Raw genomic sequence first — 21,353 nt, forward strand, 5'->3', positions numbered from 1 at the left:
ACTCAACTGAGCTCAAACTCTCAGTGCGGCACTGTGTCAATGGCTGCGTGGGACATTCCCCCAGGAAGTCTTCCAGTTATTCCATACATTATTTAGCCACGTGGCACCAACTCAAAGGGGAGAAGCTTGTGAAAGAAGGAAAACTCATTGAGTGTTAGAATAGTTGAGAAGGGCTTATTGAAGAGGTTGGCAGTTAAGTTTCCATTCAGCAAGCAAAATGTGGAGAATTTTCTTCACTAGTTCTTTTCTTGAAAATAGTTTTTCTAAACTTTGGAGGATGATCACAAGCTGACCCCATATTGATTTTGGGCTTTCTGAATCCCCAGGCCCTGGGATAAGAAAAAAATTTTAGTTGAGTCTTGACTAAGGTAAAACCAAAATTTCTTTTTTTTTCGGTTCATTTTTTTATTTAAGTCCATCATAAAGCATGGAACTTTCCAATCATTAGAATGTCCCAAAGCTTCATTAGTTAACGATGCTAACAATTCAAGCAGCCCAAGTTGACTCACTCTGTTCTCACTCATTAAGTTTCTTTGAAGTCTTCAGAGAATTAGACTGAAGTCGCCACAGGATGTACACAGTACTTTTCATCCTGGTTGGTTCATGTAATGCACCTCCACCACCCCTGTACCCCTTTATGAATAAAGTACTAAGCAGATTTCTTTACAGACATACTTTTCTTCCAATTGTATTTATTAGGCATTAAGAGCGTATCTCCCAAGAGGTGGTAGAGGATGAGGAAGGTCTGTCTTATTTTAGGAGCTGAATAAAGACTCTTGAATCAAATTCAATAAATAACCCTCAAAAAGAATGTATGTGACCCTCCTTGTTTGAGTCCATTTTTTGTAGTTGAAAGTATTGCATTCTGATTTTTTAAATTTTTGTTATATTTTTATTATAGTTGACATATGACACTGTATTAGATTCAAGTGTATAGCATAGTTATTGTTTAGACATTTATATAACTTATGAGTTGGTCATGCTGGTAAGTCTAGAACTCATCTGACACTATACACAGCTATTATAGTATTATGGGCTGTATTCCCTGTGCTGTACTTTAAATCCCTGTGGTTATTTTTATAACTGGCAATTTATATTTCTTAATTCCTTCCCCTTTTTCACTCATCTCCCAACCACTCTCCCATCTGGAAACCATCTCTTTTGTTTTCTTGTTTACATTGTTTTTTTAGATTCCAGTAGAATTATATGTAATTTGTCTTTCTCTGATTGTTTTATTTCACTTGGAGTAATAACCTCTAGGTCCATCCATGTTTTCACAAATGGCAAGATCTCATTCTTTTTTATGGCCAAGTAATATTCCATTGTGTGTATGTACTACATCTTTTTTTTTATCTAATCATCTACTGATGGGCACTTGGGCTGCTTCCATATCTTGGCTATTATAAATAATACTGCAAAGACTATAGGGGTGCACATATCTTTTTGAATGAGTGTTTTGGATTTCTTCAGACAAATATTCAGAAGTGGAATTGCTAGGTCATATGGTGGTTCTATTTTTAATTATTTGAGGAACCTCCATACTGCTTTCCACAGTGGCTGCATCAGTCTCCATTCCCACCAACAGTGCATGAGGGTTCCCTTTTCTCCACATCCTCACCAACACTTGTTGTTTCTTTATGTATTGATGATAGCCATTCTGACATGTTTTAGGTAGTATCTCATTGTGGTTTTAATTTGCATTTATTTCCCTGAAGATTAGCAACACTGAGAATCTTTTTTATTTCTATTGGCCATCTGTGTGGCCTCTTTGGGGAAAAGTCTATTCAGGTCCTCTACTGATTTTGTAATTGGATTTTTGTTGTTGCTTTTCTTTTTTGGGGGGCACTAAGTTACATGTGTTCCTTATATATTTTGGATATAAACCCCTTACTAGATATATTGTTGACAAATATCTTCTTCCATTCAGTAAGTTGTTTTCTTGGTCTTGTTGATGATTTCCTTTATTGTGCAAAATCTTTTAGTTTCATGTAGTCCCATTTGTTTATTTTTCCTTTTGTTTCCCTTGCCCAAGGAGACATATCCACAAAAATATTGCTGAGAGCAATGTCAGAGCTTACTGCCAATGTTGTCTTTTAGGATTTTTATGGCTTGGGGTCTTACATTTTAAATCTTTAGTCCAAACTGTAATAGAACAACAATTTTTTAAAGAGTGATCCAGTTTTATCCTCTTGCATGTGTGTGTTCAGTTTTCCTAGCATCTTTTAGATACTGATTTTGAAGATACTGATTTTCCCCATTGTATTAATATATTCTTACTTCCTTTTTTCATACATTTGTTGACCATATAAGTGTGAATTTACTTTGTGGTTTCTCTATTCTGTTGCATGGATCTCTGGGTCTGCTTTTTATGTCAGTACTGTGCTGTTTTGATTACTGTAGATATACAGTAGTTTGATACCCAGTGGTGTGACACCTCCAACTTTATTCTTTTCTCACAAAATTGCCTTGGGTATTTGGGGCCTTTTCTGGCTCCAGATAATTTTTAGGAATTATTTGTTCTAGTTCTGTAAAAGATACCATTGGTATTTCGATAGGGATTTCATTGAATCTGTATTGTTTGGGTAGTATAAACATTTAAATGATGTTAATTATTCCTATCCATGAGCATTTTAAAGCCTTCCACTTATTTGATTCTTTTTCAATCTCCTTCTTCAATCTTATAGTTTTCCAAATATGGTCTTTTACCTCCTTGGTTAAATGTATTCATAGGTATTTTATTCTTTTTGATGCAGTTATAAATAGGATTGTTTTCTTAATTTCTTCATGTGATAGTTTGTTATTGGCATATAAAAATTCAACTGATTTCCAAATATTAATTTTGTATTCTGTTACTTATTCACTTATTAGTTATAGATTTTTGGTGGATTCTTTAGGGTTCTGTATATATAGTACCATGTCATATGCAAATAATGACAGTTTTACTTTTTCTTTGCCATTTCAACTGCCTTTTGTTTATTTATTTTTTCATCTGATTGCTGTGGCTAGGTCTTCCAATACCTTGTTGAATAAAAGTGGTGAAAGAGGATAGTCTCTTCTTGTTCCTAATTTTAAAGGAAACACTTTCAGCTTTCCACTGATGGGTAGGATGTTAGCTCTGGGTTTGTCATATATGACCTCCATTTTATTGAGGTATATTCTGCCTATCCCAACTAGGCTGAGAAGTGTCTTTTTTTAATCATAAATAGGTGTTAGATTTTCTCAAATGTTTTTCTGCATCTGTTGATGTGATCATATGACATTTGTCCTTCATTTCATTTGCTGTATCATGTTAATTTATTTGTGGGTATTGACTCAGTCTTGCATTCCAGGAATAAATCTCATTTGATGATGGTATGTGACTTTTTTATGTATTGCCAAATTTGATTTGCTAATATTTTGTTGAGCATGTGTGCATCTATGTTCATCAGGGATATTGGCATAAAATTTTTTGTAGTGTTTTTGTCTCTTTTAATCCATGTGATGCAAGTCTTGTATTAAGCTTGGGAGCCTACCTACTACTTCAATTTTTTGGAACAGTTTGAGAAGAATAGGTATTGATTTATCTTTGAATGTTTGGTAAAATCCACCTGTGAAGCCGTTTGGTCCAGGGCTTTTGTTTGTTGGGAGTTTTCTTTTTTAAGTACTTATTTGATTTTGTTAAGAGTTATCAGTCTCTTCAGATTTCTTTTGTCCTGATTCAACTTGAAAAGATTGTATGTTTCTAGAAATTAATCCATTTTCCAGGTTTTCCAACTTGTTGTCATACAATTATTTATAGTCTTTCCTCATATTTTTTGTACTTCTTTTTTTTAAAGATTTTATTTATTTATTTATTTTTAGAGCAAGGGGAATGGAGGGAGAAAGAGAGAGAGAGAACCACTATTATGTGGTTGCCTCTTGTGTGTCTCCAACTGGGGACCTGGCTCACAACCCAGGCATATGCCCTGACTTGGAATGAACTAGCGACCCTTTGGTTCACAGGCTGACACTCAATCCACTGAGCCACACCAGCCAGGGCATTATTTTTATATATTTCTGTGGTGCCAGTTGATACCTCTCATTCATTTATGATTTTATGTACTTGGGTCCTTTTTCTTTTTTGATGAGTCTGGTTAAAGGTTTATCGATTTTGTTTACCTTTTCAAAGAGCCAACTCTTGATTTCATTGATTATTTTTACTTATTTTTTAGACTCTGTTTTGTTTTTTGGGTTTTTTTATCTTTATTATTTCCTTCTGCCTACTCACTTTGGGCTTTGTTTATTCTTCTTTTTTTTGTAGTTCTTTAAGTGTATATTTGAGATTTCTCTTGTTTCTTGAGATAGGTCTGTAATGCTATAAATTTTTCTTTTATAATTTCTTCAGATGTGTCCCATAGATTTGGAGTCATTGTGTTTTCATTTTTATTTGATTCCCTTGCTCTCATTGTTCACCCATTCATTGTTTAGCAGCATGTTATTTAGCCTCATTTGTTTGTGTGTTTCTCAGTTTTCCTCTTGTGATTTATATCTAGTTTCCTACTATCATGGTCTGATGCCTGATATGATTTCAGTCTTAAATTTATTGAGGCTTGTTTTATGGCCTAATATATGTGGTCTTACCTGGAAAATCTTCTCTGTGCACTTGAAAAGAATGTATATCCTACTGCTTTTGGGTGAAGTGTCATAAAAATGTCAATGATGTGCATTTGTTCTACTGTGTCAATAAGGCCTTGTTTCCTTGCTGATTTTCTGTCTGGATCATCTATCCATTAATATCAATGGTGTGTTAAAGTCTCCCACTGTGACTTTTTATTACCGCCTGTCTCTTCCTTTATGTCTGTCAATAGTTGCTTTATATATCTAGGAGCTCCTACATTGAGTGTATAGATGTTTATGAGAGTTATATCTACTTCTTGAATTGACCCTTTTATCATGATGAAATAAATGCTCTTCTTTGTCTCATGTTACAGCCCTCTTTTAAAGTCTATTTTGTCTCACAAGTATTGTTGTCCCAGCTTTTTTTCCCATTTTCATTTGCATAGATCATCTTTTTCCATCCTTTTACTTTCAATTTCTGTGTTTCATTTGATCTTAAGTAGATCTCTTGTAGGCAGTATAAGTACAGGTCTTTGGTTTTTATCCATTCATCCACCAATATCTTTTGAATAGGGCATTTAGTTCACTTGACATTTAAATTGATTGTTGATAGGTATATAGTTATAGCCATTTTATTTACTGTTTTTCTAATTATTTTTGTAGTTCTTCTCTGTTCTTGTTTTATTCTCTTGCTCTCTCCTCTTAGATGCTGTTGACTTTCTAAAGTGTTGTGTTTGGATTCCTTTCTCTTTATTTCTTATAAATCTCTTTCAGATTTTTGTTTTGTAATTCATATTACCAAGCTATGTTTATAGCAGTCTATTTTAAGTTGATGTCACTTAAAATACATTCTTTAATCAGTACATTTTTAAATCATTCCCTTTCTGTTTATGCTTTTGCCTATATTTTTTATTTCATGTGTGTGTATATCTTAATTATTTTAATTACACATGATCTTCCTACTTTTGCCTTTTAACATTTGTATTAGCTTTATAGTTGGTTGATCCACTGGTTTTACCATTGATTTGCCTTTGTCAATGAGATTTTTTTCTAACCTCAGTTTTCTTATTCATATTTATATTTTCTTTTCTACTTAAAGAATCTTCTTTAATATTTCTTGTAATACTGGATTAGTGGTGATAAACTCCTTTAGTTTTTTCTTGTCTGGGAAACTATCACTTTTCTGATTCTCAAGGATAATCTTGCTGGATAGAGTAATCTTGGCTGTTAATTACTTGCTTTTCATCATTTTGAATATCTTGGGCTACTCCCTATTGGCCTGCAAAATTTCTGTTGAAAAGTCAGCTGGGAGTTTTATCTGAGCTCCCCTGTACTTCACTAGCTGCTTTTCTCTTTCTACTTTTAAGATTTTCTCCTTGTCTTCAACCCTCTGTTGATGTGAGCCTCTTTGGGCTCGTCTTGTTAGGGACTCTCTGTAGTTCCTGAACTTTTATGTCTGTTTTCTTCACCAGATGAGGGAAGTTTCCAACCATTTCTTAAACAGGTTTTCAATCTCTTGCTCTAATTCTTTTCCTTATTCTGGTGCCCTGATGATGCAGATATTGATATGCTTGAAGTTTTTCCAGAGGTCCCTTAAACTATTCTTATTTTTTAAAATTCTTTTCTCTTTTTGCTGTTGCACTTGGGTGTTTTTTACTACTATGTCTTACAGATTACTGGTTTAATGCACTGCTTTATCTAGTCTGCTATTGATGCTCCATAGTGTATTCTTCATTGTAGTTATTTCATTCTTCATTTCTGACTGGTTCTTTTTTATGGGTTCTATCTCTTTTTTGCAACTCTTACTGAGCTCATCTATTCTTCCCCTAAGTTTATTGAGCATCCCAATAAACTGTGTTTTGAACTCTGTACCTGATAGATTGCTTATCTCTATTTCCCCTAGTTCCTTTTCTGAAGTTTTTCAGGTTCTATCCTTTGGGATATTTTTGTCTCCTCATATTTGCTTACTCTGTTTGCTTCTATGTGTGAGGTATATCTCCTATATTTCCCAGTCTTAGTAAAGTGGCCTTATGTAGTAGGTGTCCTGTAGGGCCCAGTGGCACAGTCTCCCTATTCACCTGAGCCAGGTGCTCCAGGCGTGTCTCTTGTGGGGGTTGTGCATGCCTTCCTGTTGTAGTTGAACCTTAATTGTTATTGGCACATCAGTGAGTGGGACTGACCCTCAGTCCTGAATGGCTATGAGAGCCTACATTGACTAAAGCAGATGCTGATTTGCAGGGTTGACCCCATGTAGTGGGAGTCACTTTAATAGGACTCATGTCAGCCAAATTCACCCTTCAGGCTTGTCACTCATAGAGCTGGTTGGGTAGTGCTCTGATGTGGTCTGAATCCAGCCACCATGTGTTTGGTTCTGGAGCCTCTTGGAAGGGGCTCCTGTGTAGGCCAAGGTCAGTCACCACTTGTGCCTAGCCTGGCACAGCCTGGTGGGAGCTACAGAGTGATCTGCAGTTTTTTGCCACTTGTGCTGATGTTGCTGGCACTTGGGGAGTCTGTTGCTGTGAACCAAGGCAGGCAGCCACTAGTGTCAGGCTTGGGACCATCATGTGAGCTGAGGCCAGACACTACTTGTGACAGGCTTGGGGTACTTAGCAAGAGAGACAAGGCACACTGAGGCCAGCCACTGCTTGTTTGGGGGGTTGTAGCCCTTTGAGAGATTTTAGGGAAGTCTATAGTGCAAGCCAAGGGAGGCTGCTTGTGTGAAATGGCCCCTGGAAGGAGCTTCACATGTCATATGAGTTGAGGGGGCAGGGTCTCTGGGAATCACTAGGTCAGGGAGAATGGTGTTAGCCAGGTTAATGGAAAGCACAGATTTGGTGCTCACACTCACTGAGCTGGCTGGGTGGGAGGACTGCTCAACAAAAGAACATTGGTGCTTGCTAGCACTTCTATCCCTGGAATGAGGTGCCATGACCCACGCCTCTCCAGCTCTTGCCCTAAAAATACGTAATTTAGTTCCTCTCCATATGGCCCTGGCTCTTTTTGAGCTCATGCCCCTTCCCTGGAGCCCAGAATAAATGAGTCTGTGAGGGAGCAGGTCCATGCACAGGCCCCTCAATAGGACACATCATTCTCCAGCAGCCCTTCATCTCACTTGAATGTAATGCCACTGGTCTTCATAGTCAGATATTATGGGGACACCTCTTCCTGGCACTGGTGCTCTGGGCTGGGGAGCCCAATAGGGAGCTGGGACCCCCTGCTTCCCTCAGAAGGGACCTCTGCAGTTGAGATGTCCCTACTAATTCTTAATTGCCTCACCATGGTTGTGAGACCTTCCCATTCCACATTCCCTTTGCACCTACCCGTCTTGTTGTGGCTTCTGCTTTGTATTTTTAGTTATAAGCCTTCTGTTCAGCTAGTCTTCAGGTGGAGCTCATTGATGATTATTCTATAATTTAGTTATAATTTGGCTATAGTCGTGGGATTCAGCAAGCACAACAGTTACCTACTCTACCAGGAGTCACAGAAGTTCTTCTGTTGTAATTTAATAAGAAAAAAAATCCCTGGTACTTAATCATCTAAATTGACTATTACAATGACATTATCTTGAAGGCTAAGAATCAAATTAAGGTTGGGATATAAAGTACTGCTTTTTAATCATATCCTTGATGATTCAAATAATAAAACCAAATCCCATAAACCAACAAAGGGTTGAGGCTCACTTTTAAAAGAAGCAGGGTCAAAATTTTTTGAAAAGGTCACTTTCCCCTTGAGAGTCAATATACCAGGTTAATTACTAGTGTTTCATGCCAATTGAAAAAAAAAGGCCTCGAAACATGTCCACAGCTGAATGGAGTTCAAAGATAAAGCTAGGCTAGCACAGGTAGATTTGGGCTTTTTTAGATGCTGCATGCTTCCTTGGCAGTGACAATGATTTTGTGCACCTTTTGACCACATAATGGATTAGTCACAGGATGATTGCTGAACTGTTTAGAACCCATGTTTCTCCAGCATTATCCAGACCACAGAAACCCAGAGTGAAAAATGATCCTTTCTCTGGGCTTGATCCCTAAATCTTAGTTACTGTCCAGCTTCTGTCTATAGATACCCATCTGTGGCTCTTTCATTCATAAATTTGTCCATGGTCTTGGGAAGACTTCTTTATTTTTCACATGGGGAGATGGAGTGATTGCACATTTATGAGATTCTAGTAAGTGCAGCATTTTTATATTGAAGATCACAGAGATGAATAGTGAAACGGATGCACAAACAATTAACCAGCTGTCATGCCATGGCAGTCATGAAGTTTGTTATGGGAACATAGGAAGGGGAAGTATGCTGTATTCTGGGAGATTGCAGAAAGGAATAGGGAATGACTTCACTGAGTAGGTGACCTTTGAGTAAGACCCTAAGGGATGAAAAATTCAGCCAAGTAGACATGTAAGGAAGGTGAATCCCAAACAGAGAAAACAGCAAGAAGAAAGTTACATAGCACAACCATATATGTTGTGCTAAGGGAACTATGAGGTGAATGATGAGATTAGACTATCAGGAGCAAGTTAAGTATGGGAACGATATAGCTGGTGATAAGCCTGGAGATAAAGGCTGGGGAAAGAGTCAGGCCATGGGATTTAGGCTTTATCCTGTGGGCAGCAGAAGAGCATGAGAGATTTTTCATTTAGAATTGGCATGGCCCAATCAAAGTCTGATTGACAGCATGAGGGACTGAGAAGATCAAAGCCAAAAAGGGAGATATCACTTAGGCTGAAGCAAAGGTTCAGGAGACTAAAGAAGGGAACCTGAAAGATGGATAAAGAATAAGACCACATGGAAGATAACACAGAAATGAAGTGATGGGTCCTGGTGAATGATGATGTCAGACACTCAGCCTCTGTTACAATATGTGCCCTCATTCTGTGGGTAAAAAAGAAGTGTTAGAGTGAGATATCTGAAACTTAGCTGCCCCTTATCCTGGGTAGAAAGAGTTCAGGTGCCTCAGACAAGAGATGGAGCCAGGGTTTGCCCTTTAGGCTTCTGTGCACTTGATAAGCGTTAGTTATTACAACACCTACATTTACTCCCATGCCTGCATCTTTACCCACCACTATCATCAGTAACTGGGAAATCCAGTGAGAGAAAGAAAACAAGATATGAAGGGCAGATTTCATATCCTTGCTTCATGCAGTGTTTGTTTAATTAAAAAGAAAAGTAAATGGCATTCATCCTAAAACAAAATATCACACTGAAGACTTGGCAATACCAGGTCTTGAGTTTTTCTGGGAATTGCAGAGATGGGTAGGAAAATGCACACTATAAATAACCAATCATCCATCGTGTCATGATAAAGTCAGGGCCAAATTGCCATGGCAACACAGGAGTGGGGCAAAGTGAGGAAGCCCTCTGCCCCAAGGCTGCTGGGAATGCTCCATTCCACCTGGCCTCATATAAGTCTTTGCCTGGAAACAGAAGAAGACAGCAACGGTAGGGTTCCTTCACGTCTTTCAGGCAAGGAGAGAATAACCCTGTCTGCTAGGAGCTGACTGGTGGTCATAGAGCTCTGCCATTCTCCATGCTCACTCATAAAGAACAGGGATGAGGCAGACTGTGCCCACGGGTAGAGATTAGTTTTCAGGAATCCTACAATCTACTCATTAAAAAAAAAAGAAAAAAAAAAGAAAGGAAAAAAGCTTTTCTTTGTTTTCTAAACCTAACATGGAGCATTGTCAATACCTTCCTGCCCAGGGTATTCTTGATGGCAGGAGCTGGTGGTATATGCACTAAGACAATGTTTCCTTTTCTTTGAGAGATGAACATATGGTGGTTCAGTTCAGCCCTCAAAACTCTCCTGAAGAAACAGCATCCTAATGTCCATATCCCCCACTTCACCTTCCCACTGTGCTGTTCCAGACCCTGCCTGCTCACTGCAGGAGCTTGAGGGGGCTACCATGCTAGTTCCCTAATGGACCGGGCGCTTTGTTTTCCCGCAGCGGTTCTCAAATGTTTCCTTGCTCCAGAGTCATCTGGAGGGCTTGTGAGCCTTTGGTCACTGGCTCACCCTCAGGCTCTGTGGCTCAGCAGGTCTGGGTTGGGGTGCAATGACTTGCATTGCTGACTAGTTCCTGGGAGACTCCAACAGTGTTGGTCATGGCACTTTGAAAACCATTGTCCCCAAAATCCTTCCAATCTCAGTTCATCTGTGATCATTTTTTTTCCTACTCTAGCCTCCTCATGATTCTAAGTCATTGTTATAAACTTCCAGAATGGGATCTAGTTTCTGTTTTGCTACTAAAAGGAACAGTCATTTCCTCTTTCTGGACCTAGTTTCCTCTTCATTAAAATAAGATGGTTGAAGGAAGTGACCACTAAAGGTTTTCAACCCTACAAGCTAATTAAAGAAAGCTAACAGACTAGGTTTGTGGGGAGTAACCTGAAGGCATAATTAATATTTTGTAAAGCAATTGGATATCAGAGCCCAATAAATTGGTATATGAGGAGGTAGACCAGATGGGTCTATAGTACCACTCCTAATTTTATCCTTTATGTCATGGATCAGAAAACTTTCTGTGAAGGGACTGACAGGCTTTGCATACTATAAAGTCTCTGAATCAAATATTCAACCACGACATTGTAGTGCAAAGGCAGCTATGGACAATACGTAAATGAATGAAGGAGACTGTGTTTCAGGGAAAATTTAGTCACAGAAATGGGTGACATCCAAATTTGGTCTCTGGATATCAGTTTGCCAAATGCTGGTTTAAAATATTTTTCAAGTTACATGAATAATTCTACCTAAGTCCACCTTTTTGATTTAAAAGTTCTGAAACTGTAGCAGAAAGAAAAATAGTAAAATTATGCCATCTGTAGTAAATGTATCAATGTATTGACTATTCAGTAATAAAATGTATAATTTATATAATAAAACCTATAATTTTCCAAGACATAGGAAAAATAAATTAGCTTTTTATATGCTAGGAGAGTGTATGTTCCTGCTCTTTAAAATTCAGGAGCAGTTTAAATATTACAATACTTATTAGTTGTTTATAGCTGCACTTTCATTATAAAACTGCATAAAAGCCCTTCGCTTCTGTGGTGGAAGGGTGGGAGAATACATCTTTGGCATTTAAGTGGGGATTGTTCTGACCACTCCATCTGGGATAAAGGTCAAGTTCTGGGAATGACCCAGAGATCGATGGCAAGAAGGATTACTTACCATCAGTTGGCTCCATTTTCTTGCCCAATTTAGATTCTAGTGCAGTTGTGCTCTACGAGCTGAGGTTTTATAATGGCATTCTCATTGAATTAATGAAGCCACCTGTGACATTTTCATTATTAAAAATGATTTCCCTGACAGTTACCCTGTAATTCAAAGCCAAAGTGAACAGAGCCGTTGCTCTGAACACGTTAGAGACTACGAGGGGCCCATTTGGCATTTTCTCATAATTGATGAGATGTGATATTGCTTTATTTTACACTAACCTGGAGGCTATTCCCTTATTCTTATTCATCCTTTTAATCCACACATTGGGAGAAGCCTGACATTCTGATTGGGTCTCATTGCTTGTCGTGCGGCAGCCACATCTAGAATAGTCTACTTCTGCATTCGATCTTGCTCATGGACCTAGCCACATGGGTTCCTGAAACCTGGCCCTTCTGTACTTGGGGGAGTAAAACTGCGCCTGCTGTAGCTGAGCTGACCAAATGGTGTCATCCATAGTTATTATTACTTTTCTTAGCTTCTGTTGGTTAAAGTAAACCTTTAGGAAGTCATTTTAGGCAATGGGTACACAAGCAAAATGTATTGGTGAGTTAAAAATAACGGTATATGAGTTGTGAGCCAAAGACCTATTAGAAGTTTCCTAGGAGCTAGGTACTTCTTTGTCCAGACCAGCTGAATTCTGACTGAATTCATTGCTTAACTGGAGTCTTTTGCTCTCTTTCCCCAAACACATGCACACATACATGTACATATAGGAATATATGCATATATATGTTTTTATGCATATGTATGTATGTTGTTACGTAAAGTTTCCTGAGACCAAAAATGAGGCTGTCAACTCCAGCATCACATTATGAGTATACGAAGTTCATTCTGTTTGATGACAAGGTGACATGGGTATTGGCTACACCGTAGGATATTGGCACACTACAGTAAGTGCAAAGGCATTACATAGCACACGGTAGGAGGGATAGGGTACTGGAACGTGACCCACCCCAGATGAGGAGGAAACACCTTGCATGCTTGCCCAGCATGAGGCAAGAGGCTGTAGCAGGCACCAGCAAAGAGCAGCACACTGTGGGGGAGGTGGGGGAGGAGAGTGAGGCAGTCTCTGGGGCCTTCAGGGGAAGGGATCTGTACTCTGCCCCCGATCTAGGTGGCAGAGCTGGCATTGCTCAGGCAGCAGTCACATCACGGAATGGCCTTCTCTGCACATGTGCACAAATCTTTCATCCCTTGATATTTTGGAACACTGTGATTTCTTGTCATTAATTATATTTTCATTAACTTTATTGCAGTGACATTGACTGAGAACATTACATAAATTTCAGATGTAAAACTTTATGACAAGATGTCTGTAAGCAATATTGGATGCTCATCAAATGAAGTCTAGTCCCCTGCTGTCACCCTGTATTACACCCCCTTACCCTCTGTGTCATCTCCCCACCTACCCCCTCTGATAACCACCATTCTATTGTCTGTGCCTATGAAGTTGGTTTGTTCCTTTTTGTTTTATATCCCATATATCACTGGAAATAAATGGTTCTTGTTCTTTTCCATATGACTTATTTCACTTAGCATGATACTCCGATCCCTCCATGTTGTTGCAAATGGCAATATTTCATCTCCCTCGTGGCCAAGTAGGATTCCATTGTGTATATATACCGCATGTTTTTTATTCATTTACCCGACAAAGGACACTTAGGTTGCACCCATATTATGGCCACTGTTACTGATGTGTCACTGAACATAGGGGTATATAGGTAACAAATAAATGTTTTTGAATCTTTTGTGTAGATACTGAAAAGAAGGACTGCTGGGTCACATGGTAGCAGTTTTCCTAGTTTAGGGAGGAACCACTATACTGTTTCGCACAGCGGCTGCACCAGTTTACATTCCGACCAGCAGTGCCAGGGCTCCCTGTACTCCACATCCTCTCCACACGTTATATCTTGTTCTATTGGTAATAGGTTTTCCGAGGTGCTTTCATTTCAGTGTGCTTTTGACTTGCATTTACCTTATAATTAGTGAGGCTGAGCATCTTTTCATATATATGTTGCTATCTGTATGTCCTCCTTGGAAAATTGTCTATTCAGGACCTCTGTCCATTTTTTATTTTTTAAATTAAATTTATTGAGGTGACATTGGTTAATAAAAATACATAAAGAACTCATGTACAACAATAAACTAAAACAATCCACTTAACTGGACTGTTTTATTCTGTAGTTGAGGTGTATGAGTTCTCTATCTATTTTGCATATTAGCTATTTACCCAAATTATTGTGTGCAAGTGTCATCTCTCATTTGGTTGGATGCTTTTTTGTTTTGTCAGTTGTTTCTCTTTCTGTGCAAAAGCTTTTTAGTTTGATGGAGTCTCATTCATTAACTTTTTATTTTATTTCCTTTGCTTTTGGGGTCTAGTTAACAAAAACCCCTCTGAGATCACGGTCTATAAGTTTAGTGTTATCTTCATTCCATGTGCTGATATTTTATCATTTCAGGTCTTATGTCCAGGTCTTGAATCCATTTTGTTAATTTTTGTGTATGGTGTCAGACAGCAGTCTATTTTCATTCTTTTAAATGTGGTTTTCCAGTTTTTTAAACACCATTTATTGAAGAGACTTACTCCATTGTATGTTTTTGGCTCCTTCATCTAAAAGTATTTGTCCATATATGTTGGTTTTATTTCTAGGCTCTCCATTCTGTTACATGGATCTGTGTAGAGCTTTATAGTATGGCTTGCACTCAAGGAATGTGATACCTCCAGGTTTGTTCTTTTTTTCTCAGCATTGCTCTGGCTCTTTGGGGTCCTTTGAGGTTCCACATAAATCAGAGGATTTTTTGTTCTGTTTCTGTGAAAAATGTCATTGGGGTTTTGATGAAGATTGCATTAAATCTGTGTTGCACGGGTTGCAAAAACAAGGCCCGCAGGCCAAATGCAGCCCTCCACCTTGTTTTAATCCAGCCCTGCACCTTATTTCTACCCAGTGGCAGCACTGAGCTCCTTGCCCTTAGTTAAGGAGTAGTTACATTTATACAGTCCTAAAATTACATTCGGTCCTTTGAAGGCAACTGTGAGGCTGATATGGCCCCCAGTGAAAATGACTTTGATACCCCTGGTGTATTGCTTTACGTGATATGGCCATTTTACCAATATTATTTCTTCCAATCTATGAATATAGAATACCTTTCCATTACTTTGTGTCTTCATCAATTTCTATCAATAATGTCATGTAGTTTTCAGTGTACGGGCTCATAACCTCCTATGTTAAGTTTATTTCTCGGTATTTTATACTTTGTTATAATTGTAAATGGGTTGTTTTTTTATTTCTATTTCTGATATTTCATATTTTTATACAACAACACAACAGATGTTTTTAGATTGATTTGTATTCTGCAACATTACTGTGTTTATGGATTCTCATAGTTTTTTTGTGTGTGTAGTCTTTGGAGTTTTATATATAGAATCATATATTGTGCAAAAAGTGACAGTTTTCTATCTTGATTCCCAAGTTTGAATGCCTTTTATTTCTCTTGTCTGGTTGCTGTGGCCAGGACTTCCTGTGCTATCCTGAGTAACAGTGGTGAAAGTGGGCATCTATGCATCTCTGTTCATCAGAGATATTGGCCTATAATTTTCTTTTTTAATGTGGTCCTTGCCTGGTTTCGGTACCAGGGTAATATTGGCTTTATGCAATAAATTAGGAAGTATTTCCTGTTCTTTCATGTTTTGGAAGAATTTAAGAAAGATAGCTATTAATTGTTCTTCGAATATTTCGCAGAATTCACCAATGACATCAGGCCCTGGACTTTTGGGGGTTTTTTGGGGGGAGGGGGATTGATTACTGTTTCAATTTCCTTACTAGTGATTGCTCTATTCAGGTTTTCCAGTACCTAATGGTTCAGACTAGGGAGATTATATATTTCTAAAAATTTGTCCATTTCTTCTAAGCTATTGAACTTGGTGTCATTCAGCTTTCATGGTATTCTTGTGTAATCCTTTGTATTTCTGTGGCATCCATTGTAACTTACCCCCTTTGATGGCTGATTTTCTTTGTTTGAGTCTTTTCTCCTCTTCCCTTAGAGTGTATCCACATATTTGTGGGTTTTCTCACTCTCTTCTTGAAATTAATTTCCTGCTTCATACTGTTGTGGTTGGAAAATATGCTCTGTATAATTTTAGCCATCTTAAATTTATTGAAATTAGTTTTGTGCACCAATATATATGGTGTGTCTTGACAATGTTCAGGGTGCACTTAAGAAGAATGTGTGTGTATTCTCTTGTTTTGGTTGGAAAGTTCCAAAAGTATCAATTAAGTCAATTTGGTCTAATGTATCATTTAAGATCATTATTTCCTTAATGACTATCTATTCCGGTGATTTATCCATTGCTGTCAATGTGACATTCAGGTCATCTAATATACCATTTTCATCAGTTTCTCCCTTTAGATCTGTTAGTAATTTCTTTATATATTGTGGTGCTCCCAAGTTGGATGTCTTCTTGATAAATTGTCACCTTTATTATTATAAGCTGTCCATCTTTGTCTCCTGTTACTTTCATATTTTGAAATCTATTTTGTCTAAGTTCTGCTACATCCACTTTTCTCTGGAGGCCATTTGCTTGAAGTACCATCTTCCACCCCTTTACTTTGTTGAACCTGTGTTTGTCTTTGGGACTGAGATGAGTCTCTTGTCGGCAACATGGAGTTGCGTCTTGTTTTTCAATCCATCTCACTACTCTGATTGATGAGTTTAGTTGATTTACAGTTAGGATGATTGTTGATATATGAGGAATTACTACAGCCATTTTATCTTTTGTTTTCTGGTGGGTCTGTATCTCCATTTTTTCTCACATGATTCTGTGTTCTGTAGCACTGTGGTGGTTTTTATTTCATCTTTTTCCTCCATTTTCTTTTCATGTTTTGTGTCTTAGTTCTGGATTTTGCATTGTGGTTACCATTATGTTTGTGTAAATAGTCTCACACATACAATAGTCTTTTCTTTTCTAATTACTATCTGTATTCACCTGTTCTGGTTCAGTCCTTCTGTCCCTTTTATAATTTTGTCACAAATTACCCCTTTTTATGTTATGCATTTATTACCAAATTTCTGTATTATGGTATATTTAATGCTCTTTTCCCCTTTAACCTTTATGTTACCACTAAGTGTTTAATAATTTATTTTGAAGTGGGTTTGCAGTTTTCTGCTTCTGTGTGTTTGTTAATCATCTTACTTGACATTTTCTATAGTTTTGTCTTTTGGTTCCTGGTAAGAGAGCTGCTTTCAAAGTATCTTGTAATGGAGTTCTTGTGGTCACAAGTTCTTTCACCTTTTGTTAGTCTGGGAAAGCCTTATTTCTCCTTCATATTTAAAGGATAACTTTGCTAGATATATTATTCTTGGTGGATGATTCTTCTCTCTCAATATTTTGAATATTTCCTTTCACTCTCTCCTGTCTTATAATTTGTCTATTGAGAAATATGAATGTAATTAATGGGGTTTCTTATGTACATTAAAGTCTTTTTTCACTGGCTGCCTTAATAATTCTTTGCAATTAATTTTTTATCATTTTGGTAACATGTGTCTTGGAGAAGGTCTCTTTGAAGTGATATAATCAGGTGTTCTGGTGGCTTCCTCCATTCTGTGGCCCAGCTATTTCCTTAGGCTTGGGAAGTTCTCATAGATTATCTGTTGGAGTAGGCTCTCTGTTCCCTTCTCCATCTCTTCTCTCTGGTATACCTGTTATCCTTAGATTGCTCTTGTAATATAGTCACACAGTTCTCATAGAGGTTTTTCATATTTTTAAACTCTTAGTTCACTCTCTTTTTTCCTCCTGGGTCATTTCTAGTTTTCTGTCTTAAAATTCACTAATTCTTTCTTAAATCTGATCTGCTTATTCATAATGCTTTCTAATGCATTTCCCATGCCATTTATTGAGTTTTTCAGCTCCAATATTTGTTTGTTTCTTATAATTATAATCTTCTTGGCAAAGTACTCCTTTGAGTTGTTAATTTTATTCCTGAGTTAGTAAACTGCCTTTATAAGTTTTTTTGTATATCACTGAATTTCTTTGTGCCTGCAATCTTGAGTTCTGTTATTTTAATCCCAGTAGTACATGACTCTGAATTTTGTTCCTGTGTTCCCACGTAATCTTGGTTGTTCATGGTATTTGATGGATTGTTTCACTGTCAGTGCATCTGAGGTAGTACTCTTTTTTTGCATAGATACTAGTTTGCTCAACAATTCAGCAATTTGGTGTATAGGGTCATTTATTTGTTTTTCAGTAGATGGTATTATAGCACAAATTTTTGTTTTCTCTTACCTGCACTATTTGTGCTTCTTGGATCTCAGTGTAGCTGCATTGCTCTAACTCAGAAAAGTGCTTCATATTCACCCTGATGGTTGGTGTGCTGTATGTGACCAGCTCACCTTAGTTATGGAACACCACCATTGTGGATGGAGAATTGGCAGGTGATGGAGAACTGGTTTTGCTAGCTCCCAGAGCTGCCTCCTTGTTCAGTTATGTTTTTGGCTTTACCAGGCTCTGCCAAGGCCTTTGAGGAAGAAGGTTCATGATCTAGTGGCTCTACTGTATTCGAGTTTTGGCTTTTGGCTCTACCGTTTCTGTTTAAAGCTTCCTGGCCACTTCTACTCTGTTCTGTCATGGTGGGAAGGGGAAGGGAGTTGCCTTTTCTGGGATGGAAACTGATTTTGCCTCTGTTACACTCCAGGCCATAGTGTAAGGGCTATAGCCCTGATACCTTTCCTGCTACTGTACTCACTGGCACCCTGGTGGGCACCCAATGGTGGCCACCATCCCTGTCCTCCCCCTACCCATTCTAATACACCTACCTTCAGATGCCCTGATGCATGAATCTTTCCAGTGTGTTTGTGATTTGAGCAGGGAATCCTTTGTGCAGTTAAGTTGTCCAAATTATAAATTTAAGGGGAGAAAAAATGGAGTCTCTCACTCTACCATGATGTTGATCTCAATCCCTATTTCTTCTCATTGCTTATAGTAACAAAGCCAGTGCAAACAATCTGAGGGAAAGTGTTTTTCACCTGTCAACATACAGGGTCTGGCACAAATAATGCCTTTCTTTTATTATAAAACAATAAGCATGTAATTCTATACCATAACAATATCACACTGAAGCACACTAAATGACATTTTAATTGAAATGTTCAAATTAAAATCTTTCATTGCACCCATATTATTACCCTACCAACCACACTCAAGCAGGCATTACTTCTGCTGGACCCTGTATATGTAGCTAGTATATTTCCTTTTCATTCTTCAAAAAAATGTAAAGCATTTAAAAATTTCCTCTTTACTTGACAGTAAGCTTATATTAGCAGGTCCTGTCTTATTCAACATTGTTATTCCTGAAGTAGATGATAACCCTGAGGGAAGGTCCATCAAGTTTTCAGATGTCACTAAGCTATGAAGGGCAAAATAAGGTAGATGGATGACAGAAATAGCATTTAGAGATCATTGTGACATGCAGGAGAGATGAAATGGCTCTAACAAAGTAAAATACCAAGATTTACACTTTCTACCCCCAAACAATAAACTGCACAAGATGGATTAGGGCTTAATGAGGTTTTAATCTTCATTAAGCTCAAATAAGTCAACACGATGATGTAACTGAAGTAAATAAGTAAATATTGAAGTCAGGCTGCACTAAGAAAGAACTGTACTGAAACAAGGTGGCTGTGAGTCTCATTTCACTCTGTGTTGGTCTCACCATTACTGAAGAATTACATTTAGTTCTCTAACTGAACTGCTTTTTTTGAGAAATAAAGATGTAAAGTTTGACTCCACATAATTCTTAGGATTAAGCATGATAATCCATAGAAATAACAGAACATATGGCACAAAATAAGTGTTGAAATTATGGTAGATTATTAGTATTGGAAATACTCAAAACTGTTGAAGAAGAAGGCAACTAACAGGACTCAGAACTATGGGGACTGGTCAAAACATTGGAGGTATTTAATCCAGAGAGGAGATGATTCAGTGAAGACATAAATGCCTTCTAAGAACAGAAGAGTTGAAATGTGACAGCTGGGTTTGGGTGTCCTAAGGTTGCCAAACCTTGTTCTCCCAAGGATCAATAGTTAGAGGCAACAAGAAGTCCAATTTTTATCATTTAGACATGCACAGAGGTGTATACTCTGAATGACTTTCATGACAGTGAGTTCCTCAGGAGTGGATAGGTTCAAGTACAGGCTTGGTAACATTTGGGTATGGTTGCTCTAGAGAAGATTAAAGTGTAGCTCAAGAGGTTTGGTTGTGTGGCCTTTAAGGTACTTTTGGCCCAGGGATTCTTTGGTTTTGCATATACCCAGCAAGGCAGTTACAGTATAAATGCTGACCACAGGTCTCTCCTTACATTTTCAGCTTCTACATTGTCTGAGGTGGAAAGTGTCTGTGAACAACAGACACAAGTGAGATATACTGCAAAATGTTCAGTCTTAATATTTGACTGCTGCTGACCTTCAGCTCTTCCTAAGTATTATTATAAAGTACCTTTATAATTTCAGAGATGCTACTGCAGAAATTTTACTGTGCTTATAATCTGGGAAACTGTCTCAAGGTGGAAGGTGGCGCCTGATTATAGCCCCTCATAATGAACCTAAAGACTGTCTTATAGAAGAAAATAGTTCTGAAATCAGAAAGAGCTGGTGGTGCTGCTTAGAGAATCGCTACCTCTGTGATACTGAATAAGTCACTTAGCCTCTCTGGGCCTCAGCTGATTCTTCTGTAGAAGGGTATAGTCAGACTTCCTCCCAGCACTGAGGCAGAGAATGCATTTGATGTTCATACCATTATGAACTGGGAAAAGTACATACAGTAGCATGGTTTTTCACTAAGATGAGTCCTTGATCATATATGCATTTTGATCTGTCTAGTTTAGTTATAACTTTACTCAGAAATAGGATTTCTAAGGAACATTTAGAAAAAAAAGTGTCAAAGAATATATTGATTTTTTTATGCTAAGAAATATCTCCATTTCTCCCTGGGATGCTTGGCAGGCAGGGCCAGACAAAGACAGGCTGTGTGTATGGGAAAGAGCACATGCACATCTGTTTGGAAAAAGCAGGAAGCAGCCAGGGCCGTGCTTTGACTCTACGAAATATTTCCTACATGCTCTCTAGTGTGAGGTGTGGGTCTCATGGTACGGCTCTCTCGTTGTCTCCCTCATGATGAAAACTCCGTTAACCTCATTTCTACACAGGATGGGAAGATATTCTGCCGACGGACAGCCTGCGATTGCCAGAATCCGAGCGCTGACCTTTTCTGTTGCCCAGAGTGTGACACCAGGGTCACAAGTCAATGTTTAGATCAAAATGGACACAAGCTCTATCGAAGTGGAGACAACTGGACTCATAGCTGCCAGCAGTGCCGGTGTCTGGTAAGTCAGCTTCCTCTAGAGGGTGGTGGCCTTTTCCTTTGCAGGGGTTGCAAACTCAGCTGCCTGTGGATTTCAGTTCCCTGCTCTTTGTAATTCTATGCAGGGGGTTCCGCCCCTCACTCAGGAGCACATGCTCTGCCTGAAGACACTCAGATTCTACTATTTAAACCATTGTGCCGGACAAA

General features: G+C 38.2%; 1 protein-coding gene and 1 long non-coding RNA gene across 3 annotated transcripts in view; one reads left to right on the forward strand and one right to left on the reverse strand.

The window, feature by feature from the left end:
• Positions 1–21,353, forward strand: part of NELL1 (neural EGFL like 1) — a 727,165-nt gene that overhangs the window by 701,601 nt on the left and 4,211 nt on the right. For both annotated transcript variants that reach the window (XM_045825346.1, XM_045825347.1), the window contains one exon: positions 20,992–21,168. In XM_045825346.1, coding sequence (XP_045681302.1) covers positions 20,992–21,168 — 177 coding nt within the window. The remainder of the gene's footprint in view (positions 1–20,991; positions 21,169–21,353) is intronic.
• LOC123810013 overlaps positions 1–21,353 on the reverse strand; it is a 126,053-nt gene that overhangs the window by 61,274 nt on the left and 43,426 nt on the right. The window lies entirely within an intron of this gene.

Source organism: Phyllostomus hastatus, unplaced genomic scaffold (assembly GCF_019186645.2).
Source record: "Phyllostomus hastatus isolate PE091 unplaced genomic scaffold, TTU_PhHast_1.1 phas_scaffold_585, whole genome shotgun sequence".
Taxonomy (NCBI): domain Eukaryota; kingdom Metazoa; phylum Chordata; class Mammalia; order Chiroptera; family Phyllostomidae; genus Phyllostomus; species Phyllostomus hastatus.